The 24,061-nt window shown below is 42.5% G+C and overlaps 1 protein-coding gene across 1 annotated transcript; it reads left to right on the forward strand.

Annotated features, from left to right (window-relative positions):
• Window positions 1-1,592: 1,592 nt before the first annotated feature.
• Window positions 1,593-23,137, forward strand: ssh2b (slingshot protein phosphatase 2b). Its single transcript, XM_061086145.1, has 15 exons — window positions 1,593-1,808; window positions 6,725-6,768; window positions 14,178-14,290; window positions 15,296-15,360; window positions 15,442-15,563; window positions 16,416-16,481; window positions 16,569-16,634; window positions 16,793-16,987; window positions 17,198-17,291; window positions 17,404-17,532; window positions 17,837-17,883; window positions 18,019-18,165; window positions 18,309-18,509; window positions 18,771-19,812; window positions 20,223-23,137. Exons 1-15 carry the CDS (start codon window positions 1,746-1,748, stop codon window positions 21,546-21,548), a joined length of 3,720 nt encoding a protein of 1,239 aa, XP_060942128.1. The 5' UTR covers window positions 1,593-1,745; the 3' UTR covers window positions 21,549-23,137.
• The last annotated feature ends 924 nt before the right edge of the window (window positions 23,138-24,061 follow it).

Raw genomic sequence — 24,061 nt, forward strand, 5'->3', positions numbered from 1 at the left:
GGATGTTCCAGGTGTGATGGTCGTGGTAAAGCTGGTGCTGTGCAGCTGTGTATGCCTGCACATCTGGGCGGTGACGTATGTGGTGACGTTCAAAGGATCCCGAGCCCGCCGTGCCCGGTGACTGAGGTCAGGAAATAAGTTGGCGGGTTTGGCGTCCGAATCGAAAAATATAACCCCCCCTCAAATTTCATTGACTTGGCACTTTATTGTGCGTTTGTTTGCAAAAAAAAAGAAACTGCCTGAAACCCAGCACTGTGGAAATTTTGTTTTTATTGTTTCCATTTTCCCTTTTGACCCCCGCCATTGTAGCCTACCATAAATACAGACAACATATTAATACGTTCATAATTGATGTATTGGCATCACAAACATCATTCATTAATCTATTAAAAAAAAAGCGTCAGACACCCAGAGCCATGGTGTCATTTTAACCACTCTGCCTGTTTTTACATATATTGTCCACTTGATAGCGCAGTAGAGCAAATTAACCAGTGAACCAACTGGATGGAAAGCGTCAAAGCTGTAGATAGATAAATAGATTACTTTATTCATCCCCAAAGGGAAATTAAGTTTTCATAGCAGCCGGTATATTTGAATACAATGAAATACAATACAATAGAATAAAATAAAAAATATTGAGGTAGAAAGAATAAAAACAGAAACACAAGATAAATAGGTAGATAAGGTGCAGTGGCAAGATGATGGTAATAGTACTGATGATATGATGGTAATGTTATTGTTAGACAGTATATAAAAATAAAAATAGTACAGTATATATAGTATATAATATAACATAATACATATTTATATATGATAGTAATTATACCAATATAATAGCAGTATATAGTAATAATGGCAGCAACAGTATATATAATAAAAATAAAATATAATAATAATAATAATAATAATAATAATAACATGTACACATGTATAAATATGTGTATATAGACTTATATATATAAAGAATATACAAAGAGTATGATATAATATGATATGATATATAGTAGAGGTATAAATATAAGTATTTGACTATACAATAGATAATATAATATACTATGAGTGTAAGAATATGTAGACAGAGTGAGCAAAAGACAATATTATTGTATAAAATGATATATAATATCAATATGGTTTATATTAACACATATCACATATGATGTGAAGGAAGTGTTCCAGTATATGGAGCGGAGTGTTGTACAAGGTACACAGTGCAAGGAGACAGGTATATTTAGTGCAGTTCTGTGCTGGTGGCTCTGAGACCAAAGCTGGTAAGAATATAGCAGGGATTTTTTCATATTCAATGTCTACCAATAAATCCCTTTTCACCTAAATCGTAGACACTGAACGTTTAACTAGAACCCACCAGTGCCTCTGTACGTGTTGTGAGTGAGAGTGGCTGCTGGTTTGAACCACAGGGCTCATGATTTATTAATTTCTTAATGCACTTCATCACTTATCGTTGTGGGGCTGACAGTCGCTCGGTTTGTGTCCAGCACTCACACTGTTAATGAGGGGAGGGGGCGGGGGGAGAGAGAGATCCGGGTGATTGCGCATGCTCAGGAGTGTCTGACAGCGGAACCAGCCGGGGAGTCGACACACAGCCGCCGAGCGGAGAGAGGAAGCGGCAACGACGAGAGAGACGAGCAGCGGGTGTTTCCTCCTCTTCCTCCTCCTCCTCCTCACAACCAGCTATGCTCCTCTCGCCGGCGTCGCCTTCTCTCCGGTGTCCGCTTCCCAGTCGCTGAATGGCGCTGGTTACCGTGCAGCGATCCCCGACCCCCAGCACCAGCTCCAGCCCCTGCGTGTCGGTGAGTCGTCCCCGGCCCCGCGGAGCCTCCTCCCCGGGCGCCGGACACCCAGAAAACACACAAACCTCCTCGGGAATGTGTTCCTCTGCTCCACCAGGCTCCATTTCCGCTGCATGTGTGTGTTTCTTCTCCCCGAGGCTCGACTGTCATAAAGTGCATTGCCTTTGTGCTTTTCTGCGCACGCGCGACACATCGCAGCTCATCGTTGATCGGGGCTCCAGAGACGCTGCCAAGTTGACCCAAAAAATCCCCCCCCCCTTCTGTCGTGTTTCTGCGTTTTATATTTGTGTGTGTGTGTGGGGAGACGTCGTTAGCATCGTTAGCTTAGCATCAAACCGCCGCTTCCTCTCGGCTGTTCTCATTGTGCTCCTCTGTTGACATGGTTCCTGTTTGCACCTTCATTCACTTCCGCTCCCGCTGAGCTTCCGGGTGTCACGGAGGAAGCAGCGAGTAGAGTAGAGTAGTCTCGGTTCCTAAACACGGTTGTGGACATGTCTTTATCTGTCTCTATGTCCTCCCTCTCCCCTATAAGTATATCTTATAATATTGATGATCGGCATCTATTTAGAAAGAGAGGGATTGCCGGACTCAACTTCCTATTTTGGACTAAGACATGTCCCCATGACATTAAGGCAAAATTGTATAATATTTGGGGCAAAGATTTTGTTTATGTTTATGGTCAGAAAAGGTGAGGAAGGACCAAAATACTATCAAATTTTCCATATTGATTTAGCCAACCATCTTTGTTCGAACTCAAGGGCACACACACGTAAGTTTATATGGATATAAACATATTGTTTATTATTGGGTAAAGATTGGGTGCTAGTGTGGTTATGGTTGATAAGTGCAGGGAGGTAGGGCCAAAACATTATCACACGTTTTCTATAGATACATAATTATATAAACATTTAACACCATAACTGACTGTGGTGTTTGTTATACCTCAAGGGCACACACACATACGTTTATATGGATATAAACATATTGTTTATTATTGGGTAAAGATTGGGTGTTAGTGTGGTTATGGTTGATTAGTGCAGGGAGGTAGGGCCAAAACATTATCACACGTTTTCTATAGATAAATAATTATATAAACATTTAACACCATAACTGACTGTGGTGTTTGTTATACCTCAAGGATACACACAATAAGTTTTGGTTATTAAAACTGAATGAAGGCATAACGTCATTGTTTACTAGAAAACTCCCAACGGCTGGCTTTTTTAATTGAAGTTTAATCGGTTTATTCAGTAGTTGAGGGTTGAATTCTACATAGATTGATGTTTGCTTTGCCTCAGAACAATAATTTATTTCTTGGTTTTGACATGGTTGTTTTCAGAGACCTCATCTAATGGGTCATGACTGAAAAAGCATGACAGAAGGGACTGCTGCTGGAGTTTGAACTAATGTTAAACTATCATAACCAGCATTAGTTGCTAGTACCTGGATGGCAGTATTTCTGGTGTACTCTGTGGGAAGGTTTGCTGCGTTTCCCGTGGTCGTCTGCACTCGTCCTCCTGCATTGCTCACAACGGATATGGCGGATGTAGCTTTAGGCATCTGAACCAAATCACTGGCGTTGAGTGACCTGACCTCTCTATACCTCAATTTCCTCTTCTTGTGCGGGTGTCACACTCAGTTTTAGGTTTCCAACAATCTGTGCGTGTGTGTTTCCCCTTGTTTTGTCTCTTAATGTGCAAGCGACATAGGCCTAATTGAGTTATTCTGCAGATGAGGATTGACCCAAATGCAAAACAGAGACATTTATTATAAAGTTCGTTGTCCTGTTGCTTTTCCCTCCGCTCGTCTTCTTTCTACCGACACGAGTAACTCCTCTAGACTGTGGGCTAGAGAGTGAGGAAGTGATCTAGAGCACAAGTTCACCGTCTGCTTCTCATTCAAATGTTGTTCTCTGTATGGTTCACACAACTTCAGAGAAGTGATTATGAAAGTGAACATATGCTCATGAAGAGTGATCCACAGATGCTGACTCCTTTCTGCTCTACAGCGATCGAAAACAATCAGACGGCGGTGTCTTATTTCTGTTAATGGAGTCACTTGAATATCTGGCAATTCAAGATGAAAAACTGTATAACAATTTACATGCTGTCATAAAGCAGTCTTGCTTTTTGATAAGCAACCTTTCCCATTTTAGCCTCAATCCACATGATGTATATTGTGCCAAGTAAAATGTTATAACACAGTCATTCATGGCTGACATGAGCATATTGCCTCATTAAGCATAATAATGAAACTGTAGAGGATGGAAATTTGACGATGGAAAGTTTCTTTTGACACAAGTTGAGAGTGAGTCACAAATTCGTTGTGTCCATTGAAAGGGACCATGTACTTTAAACCTTTTATTTTCCCTGAGTAAAACAGGTTCTGTGAGTAACTGTTAGGAAATCTGCTGGGACTGTCATCAAGAATTGTTAAAAGAAATATACAAGAATGGAGGAAACAAGAATTTGTACACGGACTGTCACATTGAGTCATGTGTTGCAAGAGCAGCTCGTGTACAGCCACAGGTTTAATCACGTGTTCGAGGTGTGATGGTGAGCGAGACTCTTTCATTACAACAGAAGATATGCACATGTGTAAGGTGAGGCAGGCAGAGGTGTCGAAGGATGTGAAGCATTTTCTTGTGGAAATATGCTTTCAAGCTGCAACCCACGCACACAAACAATGATAACACGCTACACAGACATGTCTGGTTTCCTGTCCTGCTGTCAAGTGGCGTGCGTATGGTGTCTCGTGTAAAACTTTGCATGAGATGGCTGCTGGCTGTTGTTTCCCTCCCCCTACACCATATTTACTTGAACCTCTCGTTGAGCCCGTCCAGACTCACTGGTATGTGTCTGCTTCACAATAAGGCTGTTTGTATTGGAAACACACAAACTGTGTTGAATACACTTGGATGCATTTATACTTATATAAATATTTTATTAACTTTGGTTAAACTAATAAAGGTTAGGTGCTGTAGTAACTCCAGTCCTGCAGAGGCCTGCCCAGCTCGAATGATCAGGCGTAACATTTCCATAAGCTTTGTAAAATCTTCTTTCATTTTCATATATGCAAAACATCTGTGTATTTCCCCGTCCAAACAAAAGCTGCATGGGTACTGTGTCACAATTTCAGAGGCATCAACATGGAGCTGCTGCTTAAAGTTTCCAATAAAATAAATAAAAAATAAACCTGGCTGTGAAGTTAACAGATTATAAATACTTTTCATTTCCAGAGATATCAAGTCATTCTCGGTTGCTTCACATGTAAACGTTCAAGTCAAGTGCTTTGTGCTTTTTTTGTAACCTGCTCAAACTGCATGAAGTGCAATATAACTGACACATTAAGGCGATATTGTCTCAATAAGACATTTCAATACACAATTTCTCAATAGTTTGTGCTGACAGGTTGTAATAATAATCAGTTCACAAGGGCTCCAGCATCACATACTTTACATGAGGTGTTCATCAATCCACAGGATCTGTTATGCATAGTTTTTCTACTACTACACCTGCTTTGGATATCCCGGTTGTGAAAGGGCGTGGATGTCCCATTTATTACATCGTTAAACACGACATTATTACACTGGATCGGCAACAGTGTCGCATCAGTAAATACTGGCATCCTGAACCCTTATCTTCAACGATGCAATAATCCCCTGGTTATTTGCTGCTTTTAAGTTCCACTGGAAAATACATAGATGCAGGGCACACAGTTCATATTGACCATATCAAGCATTTTTGAGCCGTGATATCATTTTTCCATATTGCTTCAGTCAAAACAAACGATCTGAGCTGAGTTCATGTTTTTGTCTGGGCTCAATGTGGCCTCTCATTAACCTGTAATCCACTTCTTCTCTTTATAAAGCTGTTAATGGCTCTTTTATGTTGTTAGGCTTACGTACAGCGTAAACATCTCAGTACCGGGCATTACACCATGACCGCCAGTTGTTCATCCGCCACTAATCCTCAGGCTTCTCATTCAGCAAAGTGTTATATTCCACTGTGTGCAGATTTAGTCGTTCTGTGTGTCGTTGTGTCTCTTCCTCACAGACTCGCTTGTTTTTGTGTGTGAATGTGTTATTGTCCCACCGACCACACCTTAAAAACAGACTGAGGTCATTTTCCTGGAGAGCGTGTAAATTGAGTTGAAGCTGAACTCTGCTCTCCCTGCTGTCTCTGCTGTGTGTGTGTTTTTTTACCCAACAAAGGACAGTGGGTTTTATTTCCTTGACATTGTTTGGTTTGAATTTGAAGACGGTCTTTGCCATTAAGTTACAAAATCCTTTACAGAGCTTTATAAACCTAACACTAAAAGACCATGATCATGCTTTTAATCTCAGTAATTATTCACATGTCTGCCTTTATGAATATTACATATATTCCTCCTAAGAGGAGTGATTTCACATTCCATTTGAGTTGTGTTTTAACATGTAAATGTGCTACATAATTGGGTTTTCTGAATTAATCATAAAAACTAATGTTGACTGAAATCTCTCACAAATGACTGCCGAAAGGACGTTACATTTATGACGAATTAGAAATGAGAAATTCAACTAAATATTATTATTTTTCATTACAATGACATTATTGTGTCTTTTTTGGTCCAAAAAAAGTCAGTAGGCCCATACTATCATATGGAATAAAGAGTATCAGCAAATTCGACAAGCGGCAACCATTAAATAAGTTGCCTATTAATGTATGACAGTGAAATGATTTTAAAAATAGTGAGTTAAAAAAGTGAAATAATGAGTTTCCTTTTGATCACTTAGATGATTCACTTGCTCATATTTGAAACAATAATTTTAATCTTGCGTTATGTCTCCATTTGTCTCATGCTCAGCTTTAGACTGTACAGTATTTTTTCTGAACTTTTAAATTATTAAATTAAATTTTCTCATTTTGTCCCTCCAGGAGTCGGGGAGTGGGGAAGATGACCGCCGCTCTCAGCCGAGGAGGTAAGATATTAAATAATACTATGCTGAATATCTGCTCCCACTCAAGTCCTTATTATATTACCCTTTTGTGACCCAACCCCTAAATTAGAACACAGGGCCTGTTCTGTGGCTGCCACTGACCCCTGACCTGGAAACAGGAAATAGACTTAACACGAAGAACCATTAGATGAGTCATGAGATATTACATGTGTCGGAGCCCACAGGACTTTCTTCTTTTATTATGGTGACATGACAAAGAGCTGCTGTGGTGTTGTGTGTGTGGTCCCTTGTTGCCTCAGGCAGTGAACTGGAGTTGGGAATCTTGTTTTTCCGGTTTCACTGAACCACGTTTGCAGTTGGTTTTAGTTCACAAAGAGTAAGTGATTTATTTTAGATGCTAATGATACTGTAAACCTCAGCTGCAGTGACACCTTTACTTCCCCTTTGTGTTAAATGTCTCTTGATATCAGAAAAGAAATCCCGAAATCCTCTCGTCTGATGTAAGGTGTGGTTTGCGGTCTGTCCATAAGAGGGCAGACGGCTCCCTGTGAGTCAGCTCTGGGTATGTGGGTCAGAGGAGCTGCACTGCTGATCCAGGGGCTGATTGGTTGCCACTCCCAAAGTCAGAGTGCCTCTGTGTCTGTCTGGTCACTGGAGCTCTGTGCCATCCCACTGAGAGGACGGTCTGTATTTGTGCAGCTGGGAGTGAAATCTATATTCACATGCAGCAGGGCTCTGTGTGTGTGTCTGTGTGTGTGTGTGTGTCTCTCAATCTGTGTGTGTGTGGGTGTGTGTGTGTCTCTCTGTGTCTGTGTGTGAGAAGGAGGGACAGAAAGGATTAGATGTAATTTCAATTAACAGTATTTTGTAAACTTATATTATTTATAAGAATATCTTGTTTTGAAGTCTGATTATAATTTGACCCTTGACCGTAATATTTCATACACCCATGTGACATTTTCAAGGGAATAATAAAGGGTCCTGTGATGCTTGATTTTACTGTTGTTACACCCATTTATGAAATATCTACACCATGACACCATGATATTAGTACGGACATGCCAAAAAAAAAGTTCTAAGAGGGAGAGAATTCTGGGGACGAGACCCGCCCCCAGAATGTGCACAGTGAGAGCCGTCTCTTCCGACTTTATGCTGAATACTGCCTGCCTGCCGAGGATTGGAGAGAGGGGGCGCTGTCCTCCTGTTCTTTTCCCTCTGGTCGGTATTTACTGTGTGACTCTGACCACTTCTCTGCGCTTACACCTCCTGATTTACATCGGGTCCCGCCCATGCAAATCTCGTAGAAGCAGGTGGATCAACTTTCAAAAAAAAATGGTGGATTCTGCGATTTAGTTAGCAGCGTTGACTTACTAACCTGCACACACAAATTATCTAACTGCACATGCAGCACGCGCTCTCATACAAGGGATGGCTGGATTGACACGTTATTAAAAGGGAAACGTTTTTTTGGTCATTTTGGATGGTTTCACCCCTCATCCCCCTACAAATTGCCTACTGTACATATTAAGGTCCTAGTGAGGAGTAGAATCTTGTCTTGTGTCAGGCACGGACTCAAATGTCAGCCCGATTATAGCCTGACAGCCCAACACTGAGGACGTATAGCTGGGGTAGGTTCAGAAACCTAATGGATCAGCTGGTGACACAGATAAGGCTTGAGAAAGGCCCTAATGATCTGTTCCTCTAAAAACAGCATCACATATTGCTTTTGCTGTAATAGTGAAGCAAATTGTGTGTCTTTGGAGATCTAATTAAGATCTAACAGAACATGTGGGCGCGGTTCAATCAAATAGACAACCAGTATTGTTGAATTCCTGAATTGACATTCCTAAAATCTTGAGACAAGGTTGTCCGTGTTCGCCCACGCTCCAGATGTCCGTGTGCTTGTCGTCAGACGTCAGCAGCTGCAGCAGAGCTCATCCCTGACACAGGTAGCGACATTCATTCAGACTAGAAGAAGGGTTTAGTGATGCAGTGTGTCTGTGTGCGTAAGCAGGGCCCGCTGCAGTTCTGCTGATTAAAGCCACTGACATCAGCAACACTGTGACATCAGCTGAAGCAGCAACGTCACTGGAGGACCTACAGGAGGGAGACAGAGGAATTCTAATGTGGTGCTTTGATTAAAGGTTTTTTTTTCCATGTCTTTTATAATCTGTGTAAATCCTCAATAAGATGAAAAGTCAAATCATGAATTTCAAAAAGGTCACTGGTTTAATTTTCTTTCCAGTTTACATCATGCCGCTGCGACTGTTAAACCTTTTTACGTCACTCTTGTAATCTTGGGTGAGATGATGGTGCTTTCAGCTCTTTTTCCTCAGAGCAAGAGGGTTCAGGGTTTGAGTCTGTGAGTCGACACTTGTGTTTGTAGTTTGTTCTGGTTCTACACTTTCATCTGATTATAGGCGACTCCACATTGCCTGTAGGTGTGAATGTGGAGGTGAGTTGTTGTCTTTACATATCAGTCGTGCGACCCCCTCTATTGTCAATTGGAGTTGTCTCCCGGTGTGTGTATGTCTGTGTATTTTTGTTTCAAATCAGTAGGTAAATAAAAATTGAACAGCCTCGGATGCACTTTATTATTTATTTATATATATATATTTTTATATGTATTTATATATATATGTATGTGATCTGATCCCAAGGGTGACTGTCTGTGTATTTGTATACATGGAGACGTAAGAGCAACAGAGGAGTGTCCGGTGTCTGTCTGCATGTAACGACCACATTCCGGCCTTTACTGCTCTGGATTGGATGGTGTGAATTTCAGCAGACAAATGAGAGAACAGTAAAATGGAACTTGAGAATTTTTTGTCCAAAAACACAGAATACACGTAGATTGCTGAGAGTCCATGCGCTTCTAGATGGAAAAGTAGAGCAGCTAAGGGATTTGAAAGGGCAGTAAAGAGTACTAAACTCTCAAACATTTAAAATATGCCCCTCTGTCTCCTCCAGTGTTTCCACTAAGTGCCTGTACTTCCTATCTAATGCACATATTTCAATAAAGCACCTGTGAATCAACGGTCTAATAAATAAACACTCTTCATCGTGTGAAGATCACTGAGAGACCGACCAACTTCATCTTGGGTCTGAATCATGTGTCTTGGCTTCTTGACCACGGAGGTCAAAGACACCACAAAAACACACGACACAAGCAGATACACACTTGCAATATTGGGTCACAGTTGGGCCTAAAGGAAAACACCACTGCAGGTGTTGTTTATCCTGTGATTTGAATTGGAAGTCAGGTGGTGACCACCCATTAACCCTTGGTGTGTAAACCAGCCTATAAACAGAAACCATGAGGAATCAACAAGCAGCGTAACCAAGTCTAAGGTCAAGTTTCCCCATGGGATCATGAGCGGCCTGTTGTGTCCTTTTTGATTTCTCAATCTCCCTTGTTGTGGCGGTGGTGTTGTTGTTGTGGTGGTGTTGCTAGAAGCAGCAGCACCTAAGGTGTCAGGTGTCGCTGTCTCCGGTGAGAATTTCCCCGTAAGGCTACAGACCTCGAATTGATTACACTACTTTGCCACCTTTCAGCGGCAGGGTGCAGAAAAAACACGTGTGGGGGATAATTGATGCTTAATCAGGAGTAGCGTTGTCATGGTAGCTAAGTAACAAGCTTTCTGGTGATGTCATCACCACCCTTTTCATTTATATCAGTCTGGAAAGCTGTGGCATGTTGAATAAATGCCACAAAGGAAAATAAACATGTTGAATAAGTTAATATAAAATATTTGAACACTAGGGATCAAGATAGGATGCAGAAGTAAGTACTAAGTAAACTTCCAAATGGCCTCTAAGATTGCACAGCTTTTCATGTTTAATTGTCTGACTCTGTATCTTGGCTATGACAATGATCAATCGAAAGATATGGGAAATACTATCTGAACATATAAGATGCCCTTGGTTCAAGGTCGACTTGAGACCTTTGTGTTTGACATATACACGTCTTGTATGTTGTATATACAGTAAATCATATAAGAGCCATCACAGCAGGACCTAACATTCAGGGGATCGGCAGTCTTGAAAAGTCTTAAACATTCTATCCATCTTTATCAAGAACGTTTTTTTTAAAAACTCAAATTTAATTTTAAATAAGTCCCTCGCCTTTTGTTGGGAGTAATATTACGTACAAAGTCTTCACAGTCTTTCAGAGAAGGTCCGATGGTAATCGAACTGATCTACAATAAAGTAACTGTGTAAAACAGATATTTTATGTTGTGTAAAATTTAGGGCTGGGCGATATGGTCAAAAATGATATCAAGAAGAATCATATCTGTCAATGTCAGTAATAATATCACAATAAATGTCACATGATTCATTTATTTAAAGACCAAGTTTTCCTCCAAAGTGAAGGTTGTAGTTTTAAAATCTTCTTTATAGGAAAAGAATGACAAACACTTAATAAACAGCAAAACATTTTACAAATCTGAGATTTATCAATTATGTGTTATACCTTCTCACTGTGCTTGTAGAATGCATAACTAATATATCAACATGATTTGGACTTTTGTTATAAATTAAAATGATGTTGTGTAAACTATTGATATTGTTTTCATGCCCAGCTCTAATAAAAAAATGGTTTATTATTATAAAAAAATTACAAGAAAAATATAGCATATGATACATATAAATAGTGAGTATCAGGACTTGGAAGTAAAACAATATCAATAATTATTGCAATATAATTATTATTTATAAAATGTTTAGCTGTTTATCAAGTGTTTAAAATTTACATAAGAGTCAGAAACCAGCAAACCAGCAAAGATCTGTCTTTAAATCAGAAATAAGAGGTTGACATTCATTATGATAATTATGGAAAATATTGATCTTGATATAATTGAAAACCATGTAGCCCAGCTGTAATATATACTTCTTACATCAATCATGTGCAGAATGAGCAGCATCAGAGGGAGGCTTTGAAAACAGGTCTGTTGTTGACCACAGACACAGTGGCACTAATCAGCCTCCATACAGGGCTGTGACAGACGCTGTGACAGACGCTGATTGGTCAGTGAGTCTCCTCCCCCCCGTCAGCTGCAGGATTTACCGCAGCGTGCTGCAGGAGCTCCACAGACCAGATGTTCCCGAGCACCTGCTCCACATCTGTCCGCACATCGTTCCGCTCTTTCAAACATCACCTCCGCGGATATTTCCCCAAAATCTGCAAAAAGCTCATTAGGAGCACCACGGGACCGCTGTTATCAGAGCCGACCCCCGGTGACTCCATCCCGCCTCCCTCGCGTCCTGCCCCGGCCACCGGAGCAGCGATGCCTCCCGGGGTGGTGACCGCGCCACGGAGCTCGTCCGCCGGCTGCTTCTGCGTCTGCTGCGCCGGGAAGATGAGCCCTCGCCTCGGCGTGGACACCTCCGTGGGGTCTCAGGGGGACATTGACCAGCTGTGAGTTAAAGAAGTGTTCGCAGCGGCTTCTGAGGTGGTGGTGGTGTTCTCATCATGGTTCTCATGTGCTCATTAGCGACGTGTCTAGAGTCTGATCCAGGCAGGGATTGTTTCCTCTGGTAGCTGTCATGGAAAATCCCAGTACATCCCATCTCGACACAGTTCATGTTCTTATTTGTCCAGCTCTCCAGTGCTTGGCAGAGATCTGGTATGACAAAGGCTTGTGGTGTTTCCCATGATGACTAAATGGGAGGGATATGACAGCAGAACAAGGTGTTTCCTTCCCTTTGCTCCTGGATGCCACACTCATCTGCTCACATGCACTCCACCCACCTTCAATGGTTGTTTCCCCATTTGAGAGATGTGCCTAATATGGATGTTTGTGGGGCAGTGAGGGAGGCACAGACTGTTCATGAGTCAGAGGATGTGATGAATGCAAACTTCCAGTTATTGGCAATAGATGTGTTGGAGCCGTCACTTTAAAGTGATGGTTTCTCAGGGAGACAGTTATGCTGAGGTCCGTGCTATTGCTGCACTTTTATTTAATTTCATCATGAAGGAATCTGTTTGTAAAGAAGATGCAGATTTTGACTGTTCAGAAAAATGGAACATCAAATCTCTTAACATCTATTTTTCTAACTTGGGAATATAACTGGGTACTTTTTAAACCCATCGTTGTGAAGCAGAGATTTGCCTTATTTTCACTTTTGTCTTAATTGCTGTCCGTTCGGGGTCTTTCACCTTAGCTTCTGTCTCACTCCTTCATCGTCCTTCTCTGCCATGTGTTTTTCTTTGCAGTCAGTGTGTAATGACAGAAAGGTACAGCCAGGGGTCGCTGTTGTCTCTACATTCACTCCATCATAACAAAACACACTGAGGCCTTTATCCCTTTGTCTGGTGTATTTGTTTGCTACTAGTTTGGTTGTGATTCAGAAAACATCAGAGCAATGTCAAACTCCAAGGAATTCATTAAGTCCATTACATAACTCAGAATTGCCAAGTAGCTTAGTTGCAGTTGCTCATTTCATGCCAGTAGTTGTTCAGTTTTGTGCCTTAAAGTACTGAAGTCTGAAAGCCAGTTACTCCGAGTACAATGATGCAAAACTTTGGCTAGATCTGCTTGTCTGAGGAAGAGGAGGGTTCATGTGATGAAGAGGTTGGTAGAATTGGCAGTTTCCTCTCTGATACTCTATTTATCTGTTTTTCTTCTGCCCCCTGCCTCATCTTTTCGATGTCCGGTTCAGTTAAGCCGACACGTTATTAAAACCAGCTGCTGTTTGTTGCGAACTGCACAGTCGAGTGTTTTAAGCTCATAAAGTCCCATAAACTTCACTGTTATTGTTATTTTTGACTATGATGTTTGTTCAGGATATCGTCCGTGTTGTCTTAAGAAAATATCAAATTAAATCACCTTTATTGAGATACTTTCAATCTTCAGATGACAAAAGACCTCATACTCAATATTCACCTGATGTTTTCATTATGAAGAACAAAACCCTCTGCTTCATTCAGCTGGCCAATAAAAACACAGCATCCCCACAGCAGCAGCAACAGTGTCAGGGCACGGTTACACACATGTGAAGCGAAGTTCACTAAAGTTTAACTCCATTTGAAACCACAGCAGATCTGCTTTTCTACAGGAGGCCAATTATTTATTTTCCCTCCGGCTAAATCGCCCATTGCCCACGGTTACATATTTATTTATTTAGAGGCAGAAATCTTTCACATTTGCAAAACAGACGGAGAAGCAGTGAATCATTAAAATATTGTTTTGATATTCAGTGGACTAATTAATTAATTAATTCAACAATTGCTTCAATTAGTCATCTGCACACATCTCTGAAGGATCATCGAAGGCCACATGTGCCATTTAGGTTCTTAATCTTTTTGTAATTCTTAAGTTGGAGCTGGTTGTAGTCAGTTCGATTTTTTTGGGAAACTTCAGTAAAGGATTTAAATTTATAACTAAAGGATTTGAATAAATGACTTTTGTCTCTCTCGTTTTGTCCAGCATCAGTGAAAGTTTCCTGACAGTCAAAGGAGCCGCTCTGTTCTTACCTCGAGGAAATGGCTCCACCTGTTCTTCTGCCTCTCGCTTTTCACAGCTGCGCAGCAAACATGCAGGTAAGATAAACGGCCTACCTCAAGAGCCGTACTCTGTTTAATGCATCACTGGTGTTTGTTTTTTTTGTTTGATTTTTAGAACTTTTTTGAAGAGAAACACAAACATTCCTTGACAACATCACAAATTATATATGAGAGACTGATTAGTGAAAAATAATAAATAAATAAATGGACAGTTAAGACATTCCATCGTACCACAGGATTCCCCTCAGTGAGGTATCCTGCAATAGGTAGCCACCTCCTCACAAAAACATTAGACCTTAATTGTAATTGGCCAGTTAAAGCCTCCATTCCATACACCTCCCTCAGCTGCTGTTTCCACTGTGCCACTGTAGGTGGCTGTGGATTCAACCATTTTATTGTTACCATTTTCCTAGCAGTCATCAAGAGTATATGTAACAAGTGCTCTTGGTCTCTTGTGTACATGCCTTCAGGGGTTAGATCGAAAAGAAACTGACTTGGGGTGAATAGTATATTAATTCCCAAAACTTTATCTATCTCGCTCTTTATCCCCTTCCAGAAAGGAAGCATCATTTAGCAATCCCAAAATATGTGTGAGTGGTCGCCAACCATTCCACATCGTCTCCAGCAGTATATTGCCGCTGGATTATCTGCAAATTAAATATAAAAAGGGTTGTCTGATGTATCCAGTAACAGATTTCTGTATATATGGGAAACATGCTTTTTACTGGGTAATTGATGTTTAGTTATTTTAATAAAGTAAATTTCCATGTTCGTTGGAGCATTTTTGATTATATTCCAATCTGTATGGTTTGTAATGTAATTTCTTATCTGAAAATACCGGAACATATCACTTCGGCGTAAAAGGAATTTGTCTTGTAGATAGGAGAATGGCTGTATACCCGTGTCACAAAGCCACTGGTCAATAACCCTCAGGTTTCTGCCTGCCCACCTCTTAAAAGTGATATCTGTTGTTATCACTGGTGTTTTTAATAAATAAGCTTTTCATTTATTCACACATTAATACAAGTTGTGTTTTCTCAGGAGACATCCAGCAGCACCTGCAAACCATGTTCACTCTCCTCAGACCGGAGGACAACATCAAACTGGTGCGTTCACTGTTACACAAACACGTGCAAAATTCATTCTTAAGATTGTCGAAACCAACCGCGTCTTGTTTCCTGCTCCAGGCGGTTCGACTGGAGAGCATCCACTCGGGCATCACCCGCTACATGGTGGTGGTGTCAACCAATGGTCGTCAGGACACGGAGGAGAGCGTGGTGCTGGGAATGGACTTCAGTCCCGTAGATAGGTGAGTCGGTTACACACGCATGCTTGTGTGTTTCTGTTTTGATTCAGTGCTTAAATTAAGAGTGGAACTGGGATTCTTCTTCCGTCACAAATCTTGTTTTTCTTTTTTTACCAGAAAAAAGTTGATTGCTAACACTTTCCTCCCTGTACTCGATTACAGTGATCTCTTATATATGAATGCCCCAGCAAACTGTCTGCGTTCTCTAGACACTGTATATCATGGTGCCTTAAGTTTTGTCACTGGTTGTAAAGCCCTCACTCACCGCTGCATCTTATATGCTCGAGTTGAGTGGCCATCTCTGGCAGCACGCCGCCTTATACATTGGCTTATTTTTTTTTGATAAAGCTATCTTGGGTCTGCTCTCCCACTACTTATGTAATTACATCTTTAAATCCAAGAGCAATTACTGCTTACGTTCAAATGAGTTTTATTTATTAATTATGCCCAAAGTTCACTCTGAATTTGGTAAGCACTGTTTTAAGTTCGCTGCACCTGCTGCTTGGAATGCACTGCAAAAAACTCTAAAGTTAAAGGAGCTCATAAACCTTGAAACTTTGAAGACTCGTGTGAGAGAAATTGGAGCGGCTTCATACCGCACTTGTTCTTGTTTTGGTGTGAATCCGGAGCTTTAGTCCTGTTGCCTTATCTTTTTTTTTTTTTAAATGTATTTTATCTGTGTTATGTGATTTCTGTGTGTCTTGTGATTGTTGACATTTTTTGTATGCTGCGGTCTTGGCCAGGCTTCCCTTGGAAAAGAGGTCATTGTATCTCAACGGGACCGACCTGGTTAAATAAAGGCAAATAAAAAAAAAAAGTTGTAACATGGAGTTTTTTTTTTTTTCTCACCTGCAGCTCATGTTCTGTCGGGCTGGTTTTGCCCTTATGGAGCGACACGTTGATACATCTGGATGGAGATGGGTGAGAAAACACATCAATCTTTAAATCTCCGAGCAAACATCCATCACAACACCAGTGTGCTGAGTTTCTGTCCTTCTGTGCTTCCAGGGGTTTCACTGTGTCAACTGATAGCAGAGTGCTTGTCTTCAAGCCGGTTTCTGTGCAAGCCATGTGGTGAGTCACCCTGCATTAATCACACCGGTCGGTAGAAATGCACACCTGTATCTTCCTTGTATTGTTAGCAAGTGTTCATCTCGGTGTCAAATTTTGTGCCATTGATTCAGAAGCCTTTTTTTTATTTCAAGATCTCAAATTCTCTCTCAATCTGACAGGTCGGCCCTCCAGTCCCTCCACAAAGCGTGTGACGTGGCTCGTTGTCATAACTACTTCCCTGGCAGCTTGTTCCTCACCTGGGTCAGCTACTATCAAAGCAGGGTCTCCTCCGACCAAGTCCGCATCAATGAGTGGAACACCATGCAGGATCTGATGTCGCACCGTGCTGACTCACCCGTCCTCTTCTCCGATGCGTAAGTATCTAAATCGTGTGGAATGTGTTTATTTTCTTCCACTAGGTGTCTGATCAGGATTTTGTTGATCTTCTTTTTATTGATGACACTAACAAATTTCAACAGTCACCTGTTTACTAAGACTAAAACAGTTCGGTCTTAATTCTCCTCCGTTAGGAAAATGATGTCTAATTAAATATAACACATTTCAATGCCACTGTGTTTTTGCAGACCTACAGAGAGAGAGCTGACCGAGCGGCAGATCAAAACCAGTCTGAGAGAAATCATGATGCTGAAAGACCTGGAGAATGTGACCTGTAAAGAGGTGAGTCACCGCTAGTATTTAACTTGAAACTTGTGATACCTGCATTTTAGGTTAATGTTTGCAAGATTGTATCTGTGTGTTCACCTGTTTCCTGTCTGGACGCGCTCTTCAGATCCGAACGGAGCTGGAAATGCACATGACGTGCAACCTGAGAGAGTTCAAGGAGTACATCGACAACGAGATGATTGTCATCCTGGGCCAGATGGACAGTCCCACAGAGATCTTCGATTACGTCTTTTTGGTAGGTCCCCTCATGACAACTCTGATGCTGCATCCACAGGAGGAAACAGGTGCTGCTCGATCTCAGATTATATCAAGAACACTCTTTGCTTAGACGTGAATGATTTATCATTTTTAGTAAATCAGATTGAGTACATGCACATCAGTTTGTGTCAGGATGTCTGTGGCTCCCAATTTTAAGGTGCTTTGTTATTTTCCGGTCTGGAGTGGACATTGGAGAACACATTGGACATAAGGATTTAAGCATTATGAAAAGCTCAGTAGAAGGCCTGAATAAGTCTGAGGATTGCTTTTGTGTCCTACAGGGATCTGAGTGGAATGCATCCAATTTGGAGGAGTTGCAGAACCACGGGTAAGGAGAAGGACGAAGGCACCAAACCACTCTCTAAAGTTATACTGACATCGATTCTTCAAGATCAGTCTAACAACTGCCCATCCAATGAACGTGTCTCACCTTTCCTCTCATTCGTGTCTCGCTCTTCCACAGGGTTCAGTACATCCTCAATGTAACGAGGGAGATAGATAACTTCTTCCCTGGTGTATTCGAGTACCACAACATCCGCGTGTATGACGAGGAGGCCACCGACCTGCTCGCCTATTGGAATGACACCTACAAGTTTATTACTAGAGCCAAGTGAGTTTCAGATGACTGCATGTATCTTGTTATGGAAAAGCTATCCCTTCTCTGTCTGCTCGTGTCAGTTGAGTTATCTCCCATGGAAAAATTGGATTCGGTCAGATATTTATCTCATGCTTGATCCTTTATATCCTCACCAGGAAAGCTGGATCCAAGTGTCTGGTGCACTGTAAAATGGGGATAAGTCGCTCTGCTGCCACCGTGATCGCATACGCCATGAAGGAGTTTGCATGGGATTTGAAAAAGGCCTTCGATTATGTCAAGGAGCGTCGAGCTGTGACCAAACCTAACCCCTCTTTCATGAGACAGCTGGAGGAGTATCAGGGAATACTGCTGGCCAGGTACCCACACAAACACACAGACACACACAAGCATGGATTTCTGGGTATAACACACCAAAAAGCACACACACGTATATATCAGTTACCCTATATATGCCTAATTGTTTTTATCAAAATCAATGAATCATTTGCTGGGAAAATGATGAAATTGTAAAAAAAAAGTGGCGAGGTTAATAATTCCAGCAGTATATTGTTACATAGAGAGGACACGAGAGACATCGTGAGACATTAAGATGTTTTTCTTGTCACCTTCTCCAACAGCCGGCAGAGGCACAACAAACTGTGGCGCTCTCACTCCGACAGCGACTTGTCCGAGCACCACGAGCCACTGTGCAAATCGTTAGGTCAGCCGCACAGCCTGGGTCGCTCTGACCCTCACAACCAGGCCAGCAGCGCGCCCGGTCCCTCTGTGAAAGAACTGCTGGAGTCATTGGGAACTTCAGCCAGGGCTGGCAAAGCAACACGCTCCACCAGCCAGTCTGACACCGGCATCCAGTCCAATCCGCTCAGCTCTTCATCCTTCCAGGGGGCTGCAGCTCTCTCAGGTGATGCTGTCCCTCGCGGCCTGGAGATCCCTCGTTTTGTTGCAGCTCAGAGACGCCAGCTGGATCCCCCCCGTCCTGAATCCACAGCTGGCTCCGTTTCTCCGTTATCTCCTCGGCTGTCCAATGGCTTATGTGACGCTGAGGAGCCGGCGTCATCACCTCCTTTATCCCAGCCGAGGGCCGCCACCGTGGTGCCTGAGCCTCAAAAGACAGATACGGTGACTGTTGCACAAAGTGTCTCGGTGGGCCAGCCTCACCCGCCCCCCTCTCTTCACCACCTCCCCCTCTCTCCCGCTCCGGCCCCAGCCTGCACGGACGAGGTTATCCGACCACCGGTGTCATCCTGCCCTCAGCCTGTGACAAAAAAGATTCTAGTGTCCGTGCCTGAGCCCATGGCAACACAAACACCAAGCACACTATCAGCTGGACCCCAGGGTCTGTCTGTACCAGTGCCTGTCAAAAATCCAGACTGTGACCAGCAGCTGTGTGGCTCGTCTTTGGACGGTTCAGCAGCTCATCCTCCCTCCACCAGTGATTTCGTCAGCCATCCCAGTGCCATTCCTCAAGACGGTGAAGTGTTGGTCGGCCCCAGTGCGGATCACATTAACTTTTTCAGTGCCAGGGAAAAGTTCAAGGGGATGAGTCAAGACGGTAAAACTCCCTGTGCTGCAGTGCAGCAGTCGCCCCTGGTGAAGAGTTGTGCCAAGGAACAGCAGCCGCAGCCTGAGGAGGTCTCCACGGAGGAGGAGAAAGGAAAGGTGAGGAAAGCGTTCCAAAGACAGCTGCCCAAATTAACGTTTCAGCTCTGGGTCATATAAACTGTCTTCAGAGCATCTCATCTAAGACTCTGAGGGTCTTAATCTGATTGGTGTTCGGATATTGTGGTCTGTTTCAAAGGGATATAGATATTTATTTACAATGTAATGTAAAATACACTGTCAGAAAAATTGGTAGATAAAAGATATTTGTTAAATCTATTGAATCCACTGAAGTTAAATTTGGTCTCTATTGATTTAACTGTTTAGCTTTTGGGTTCTTGAGTCTAAGGGCACCACCTGGTGGTATAAAGTCAAAGTGCAACACATTTGAATCTGAAAATGTTCTAATGACTCCTAACTAACTTCATGGTTATATAAACACTTTTATTTGATCTCTCTCTTTATTGTAGGAATTTATTGTCCCTGTGCAGGCCACAGGACTGAAGGCTGCAGTGCTCACAGAGACTTCATCTACTGGCCCTCAACCACAGCCTCAGGGCCCTCGGGACCAGGAGGTGAGGGCGTCTACGCAGGAAATGGAGGATAGAAATGATTCATTGCAGAAGGAGGCTGACAATGTAAAAGAGGAAGTGAAGAACAAAGAAGAAGAGGAGGAGGAGGAAGAAGATCCTGCTCGAATCTACAGCGATTGGACGAGGGGCTCTGTGCGGCGCGTCACACGACAGCTGGAGCAAAAAATGAAAATGGAGCACACGACTCCAACAACCTCCTCCTCATCGCCACCATCCCTCTCTGCTGGCACGTCCTGCTCCCAGCGGCCGGCGCCCAGCATCCATCCTGTGGCTGCGTCTCTATTGCAGGACGGGTCTGATTGCTCGCAGGAGTCAATCGTTGGCACTGAGCAGGAGGACGGACCAGTGAAAAGGGAGAGTGGTAATGTCGTTGAGATGGGAGCACTAGGAACTAATGACAGAAGCACAAAAGGACACAAACTCCAGCCTGCTGATGGTAGATTGCTCTCTACCTCTTATCCTTTCAACCACTTTGCCCACTCTCCCTTTGCCTCCGTGAACTTTCTGTGTCTGGAGGGCGTGACGGAGCTCGAGTCAGGCACCGACTGGGACTGCCCCCCAGAAGGACCCCACAGTGACATTATCATGAGGGAGACGTGGGAGACCCTGTGTGAGCTGGGTGCCTTCCTGCAGCAGGTGAGCACGGCCGGAGCCTACAAGACCAGTTGTGTGGACCAGTTCTTCGGCCTCAGTGCTGGATCCTCTCAGAAGAGAAGTAGCAGCATCCAGAAGAGGGTCCGAGAGGTGGAGGCCAGGATTCGCCAGGCAGGGCTGACCCCCCCGTCCCTCATGAAGCGCTCAGCCTCTCTGGCCAAACTGGGCTGCCTGGAGCTGCTCGCCAACGACCTGAGCGAGTGGGAGCTCAGCCGCTCGCCCGTCTCGCTGCTGTCAGAACAACATCCAGTTCACACGAGCGACGAGTCCAAGAAGCAGCGGGTGCACAACTCTCCCTCCGAGGCCGACCAGCAGCCAGAGGTCCTGGAGGTTGACGTGGAGGGGGTTTCTGAAGCTGGAGAAACCTCAAGAGGAATCCCTCCGCCCTCATATCAGAGTCAGCAGAGAGGAGACGTCGGCAGCATCAGTCCCGATTCCCTGCATTCACATGCGCTGTCGCTCATTGCCACAAGGCAGCAGTACGGGAGGACTCACCCCCTGACCCGGCTCAAGAAAAGAACTGTCAGCTCCCTGTACCACACCATGTAACCCTCACAGTGTGTGTCCGTGTGTGTGTGTGTGTGTGTGTGAGAGAGAGAGAGAGAGAGACAGGGATAATGTGCACCTGTGAGAGATGGAGATTTAGTGTATATGTTGGATCTATTCAGCAAAACAAACCAATGCCTCTTGCCTTAAAGGATATGTTCAATAGTTTCCGTGTGTTTTTTTCTTGCAGATCCACAACGAGCCTCTGTGAAATCTGCGTTAGGAGATATTTGTTTCGGTGGAAGGGCAGTGGCGAGGCTATGAAGGTTCCGATTAAGTAACACAAAGAGTCAAATTGGAAGATTTCAAACAGCAGCTAACACAATCCTCCAGATGTACGTGGGTAACTCTGTTCAAAAGCTAACAAGCCTGAGCCTGCACAAAATCGCTGGTTTCTCCGTCAACATTTTGATATTTACTGAATTGCTGTCGGTTGACTGAAAAGTTCGGCCTGATGTTAGGTGGAATGTAGCCTATGTTTTCCTCTTCTTGTGCTCTCATCTCTCTCCATCAGCATTTACCAGTTGTGCTGCGGAGTTTAAACGACACGGCTGTCCTCCTGGTGCAATGTGACCACGAATGAATCTGCCCATCATCAACTCAACGCTCACACAAACGTCTTTTAAAGATTATTTATGTATAAACTTTGGCTCATTTGGCAAAAATACACAAAGTATATTATTAAATTATATTCTGCTGTACTTTAATGTTTGAATTGTGCTGGCAGCATCAGATCTAACCGCTCAGGTGGAACCGCGGACGCTTATAGATCAGTGTTTTATCCCCAAAGACAGTTGTTCCCGGATCAGGTGACGGAGCGTAGTCATTGAAACTTTGCAAAGAGAAAGAGGCAAGCTGTTTATTTCATGTTTGTTTTGACGACACCATACCTCAGTACGTCTGAACCGAATCGGACCTGCAGAAACGTCAGGCTCCGGATTCCCTGGAATGTCCGTCTCAATCAGAAACAATTCGCATTTCACTACTTGACAAACTGAACTCGTCTCTCTCGTGTCCTCCGATGCCACTAGGACTAGATGTTTGTTTTTCCGTACGTGTTGCTGTGTGTGAGAACGCTTAGGTTAGGGGGGGTTGGGTTTTCTGCTTTGTTCTCTTTTAAGAAGTAAAGGTCTTTATTGTGAGTGTTGACATTTAATGAACTGTACATGTTTTTATATCTGGTCTGTGTGTGTGTCTGTGTGTGTGTGTGTGATTGCGACTGTGTAGCACAACTTTTACCATGTGGGCGTGTACATTTTTTAAAATTCTGGATCGTTATCTCCTTTGTACACGTTGAAGGAGTGTGCCTGTGACTGGCAAGTGAAACTTCTCTGCAGTCTATCAGAAATGTCTGTACAGAGACGACTGTCATACATGCACTTTACTCCCTTTTTAATTTTAAATGTGGCTTAATTTTTAATGTTTTTTTAATGTGTGGTTGCTACTTTTGAGGAGCATGCTTAGATTGTAGAAGCTGTTGGGTATGTGTGTGTGTGTTGTCAAAAACCTTTTTCTTTATTTTAAACTATCAGTGTAAATATTCTTTTATATCATGTGCTTCAACTGTGACCATTAAACAATGGAAATGAGTCCGTCTGGTTTGCTGTGTGTCTGTGAAGCCGAAGAACAAGACTTATAGGTGAATACTTTTCAGCTTTAATGAAAAGGTGACGTCATAGTGAAAGTTTTCTTCTCTTTAAGATAATAAGTTGATGTTTTCATAGACTAAACATCACAATTTTCGCAGAATATAATGCGAGATCTCAACACCCAAACCTGTGATTTTTAAATATATAATATTTATTTATTATGTAAAAGAAATTAAGTTACTTGATTGTGGAAGGAACAGACCAGGTCTCTAAAACATCCTGTATCAGGTACATGATATACAACAACCTCTTCATTGCTAAAGTAAAAAGGTTCTTATGAATTTATAAGATAGTTAAACATGTGGTGTTTAATATTTAATAAAAGGCATTTCTTTCCACATTTAAGAAGCCTGTCAATGTTGGGTAAGTGTGGATAAACACATGTAATGATCCTACGAGTGTATAATGATCAGATACACATTTCTGTTGCAGCTCATAACTCAAATTACTTAATTCTAGATGAAATATGAAACCTTTCAGCATTTAAAATCCACTACAAAGCAGTTCTACATGTAGTAAAGTGAGTATAGTAGTTTTATTGTAATGTAAACTTGAATTAACGCAATAAATAAGATAAGATCATGTTTATTGATCCCATGCCAGGAACATTCACTTGGTAAAGCAATATAATAAAAGCAAGTGAATGAAATCTAATCCAGATACAATCATGACATAATGACACTACTTTTTAATGTCTTTTAGTGTTTTGATCCTATAAAAAGTACTTTTGTGTGTGACATTAATTATTGAGTTTGAAAAAAATACAGGTTTAGAGTTCTACCTGTTGTGTAAATAATAATCACCCACAGATGCTTTACTGGTCAACATTTCATTTGTGTGCGTGTGCAGGGTTACATATCTCAAAAG

This window comes from Limanda limanda, chromosome 14 (assembly GCF_963576545.1).
Source record: "Limanda limanda chromosome 14, fLimLim1.1, whole genome shotgun sequence".
NCBI classification, from domain to species: Eukaryota; Metazoa; Chordata; class Actinopteri; order Pleuronectiformes; family Pleuronectidae; genus Limanda; species Limanda limanda.

Excerpts from the sequence above, each read along its gene's own strand:
- ssh2b (XM_061086145.1), top strand. The coding sequence starts at position 1,746 with ATGGCGCTGGTTACCGTGCAGCGATCCCCGACCCCCAGCACCAGCTCC. Across the intron at positions 17,533-17,836 it reads TCTTCGATTACGTCTTTTTG|GGATCTGAGTGGAATGCATC; the intron begins GTAGGTCCCCTC and ends TGTGTCCTACAG. Across the intron at positions 17,884-18,018 it reads GAGGAGTTGCAGAACCACGG|GGTTCAGTACATCCTCAATG; the intron begins GTAAGGAGAAGG and ends GCTCTTCCACAG.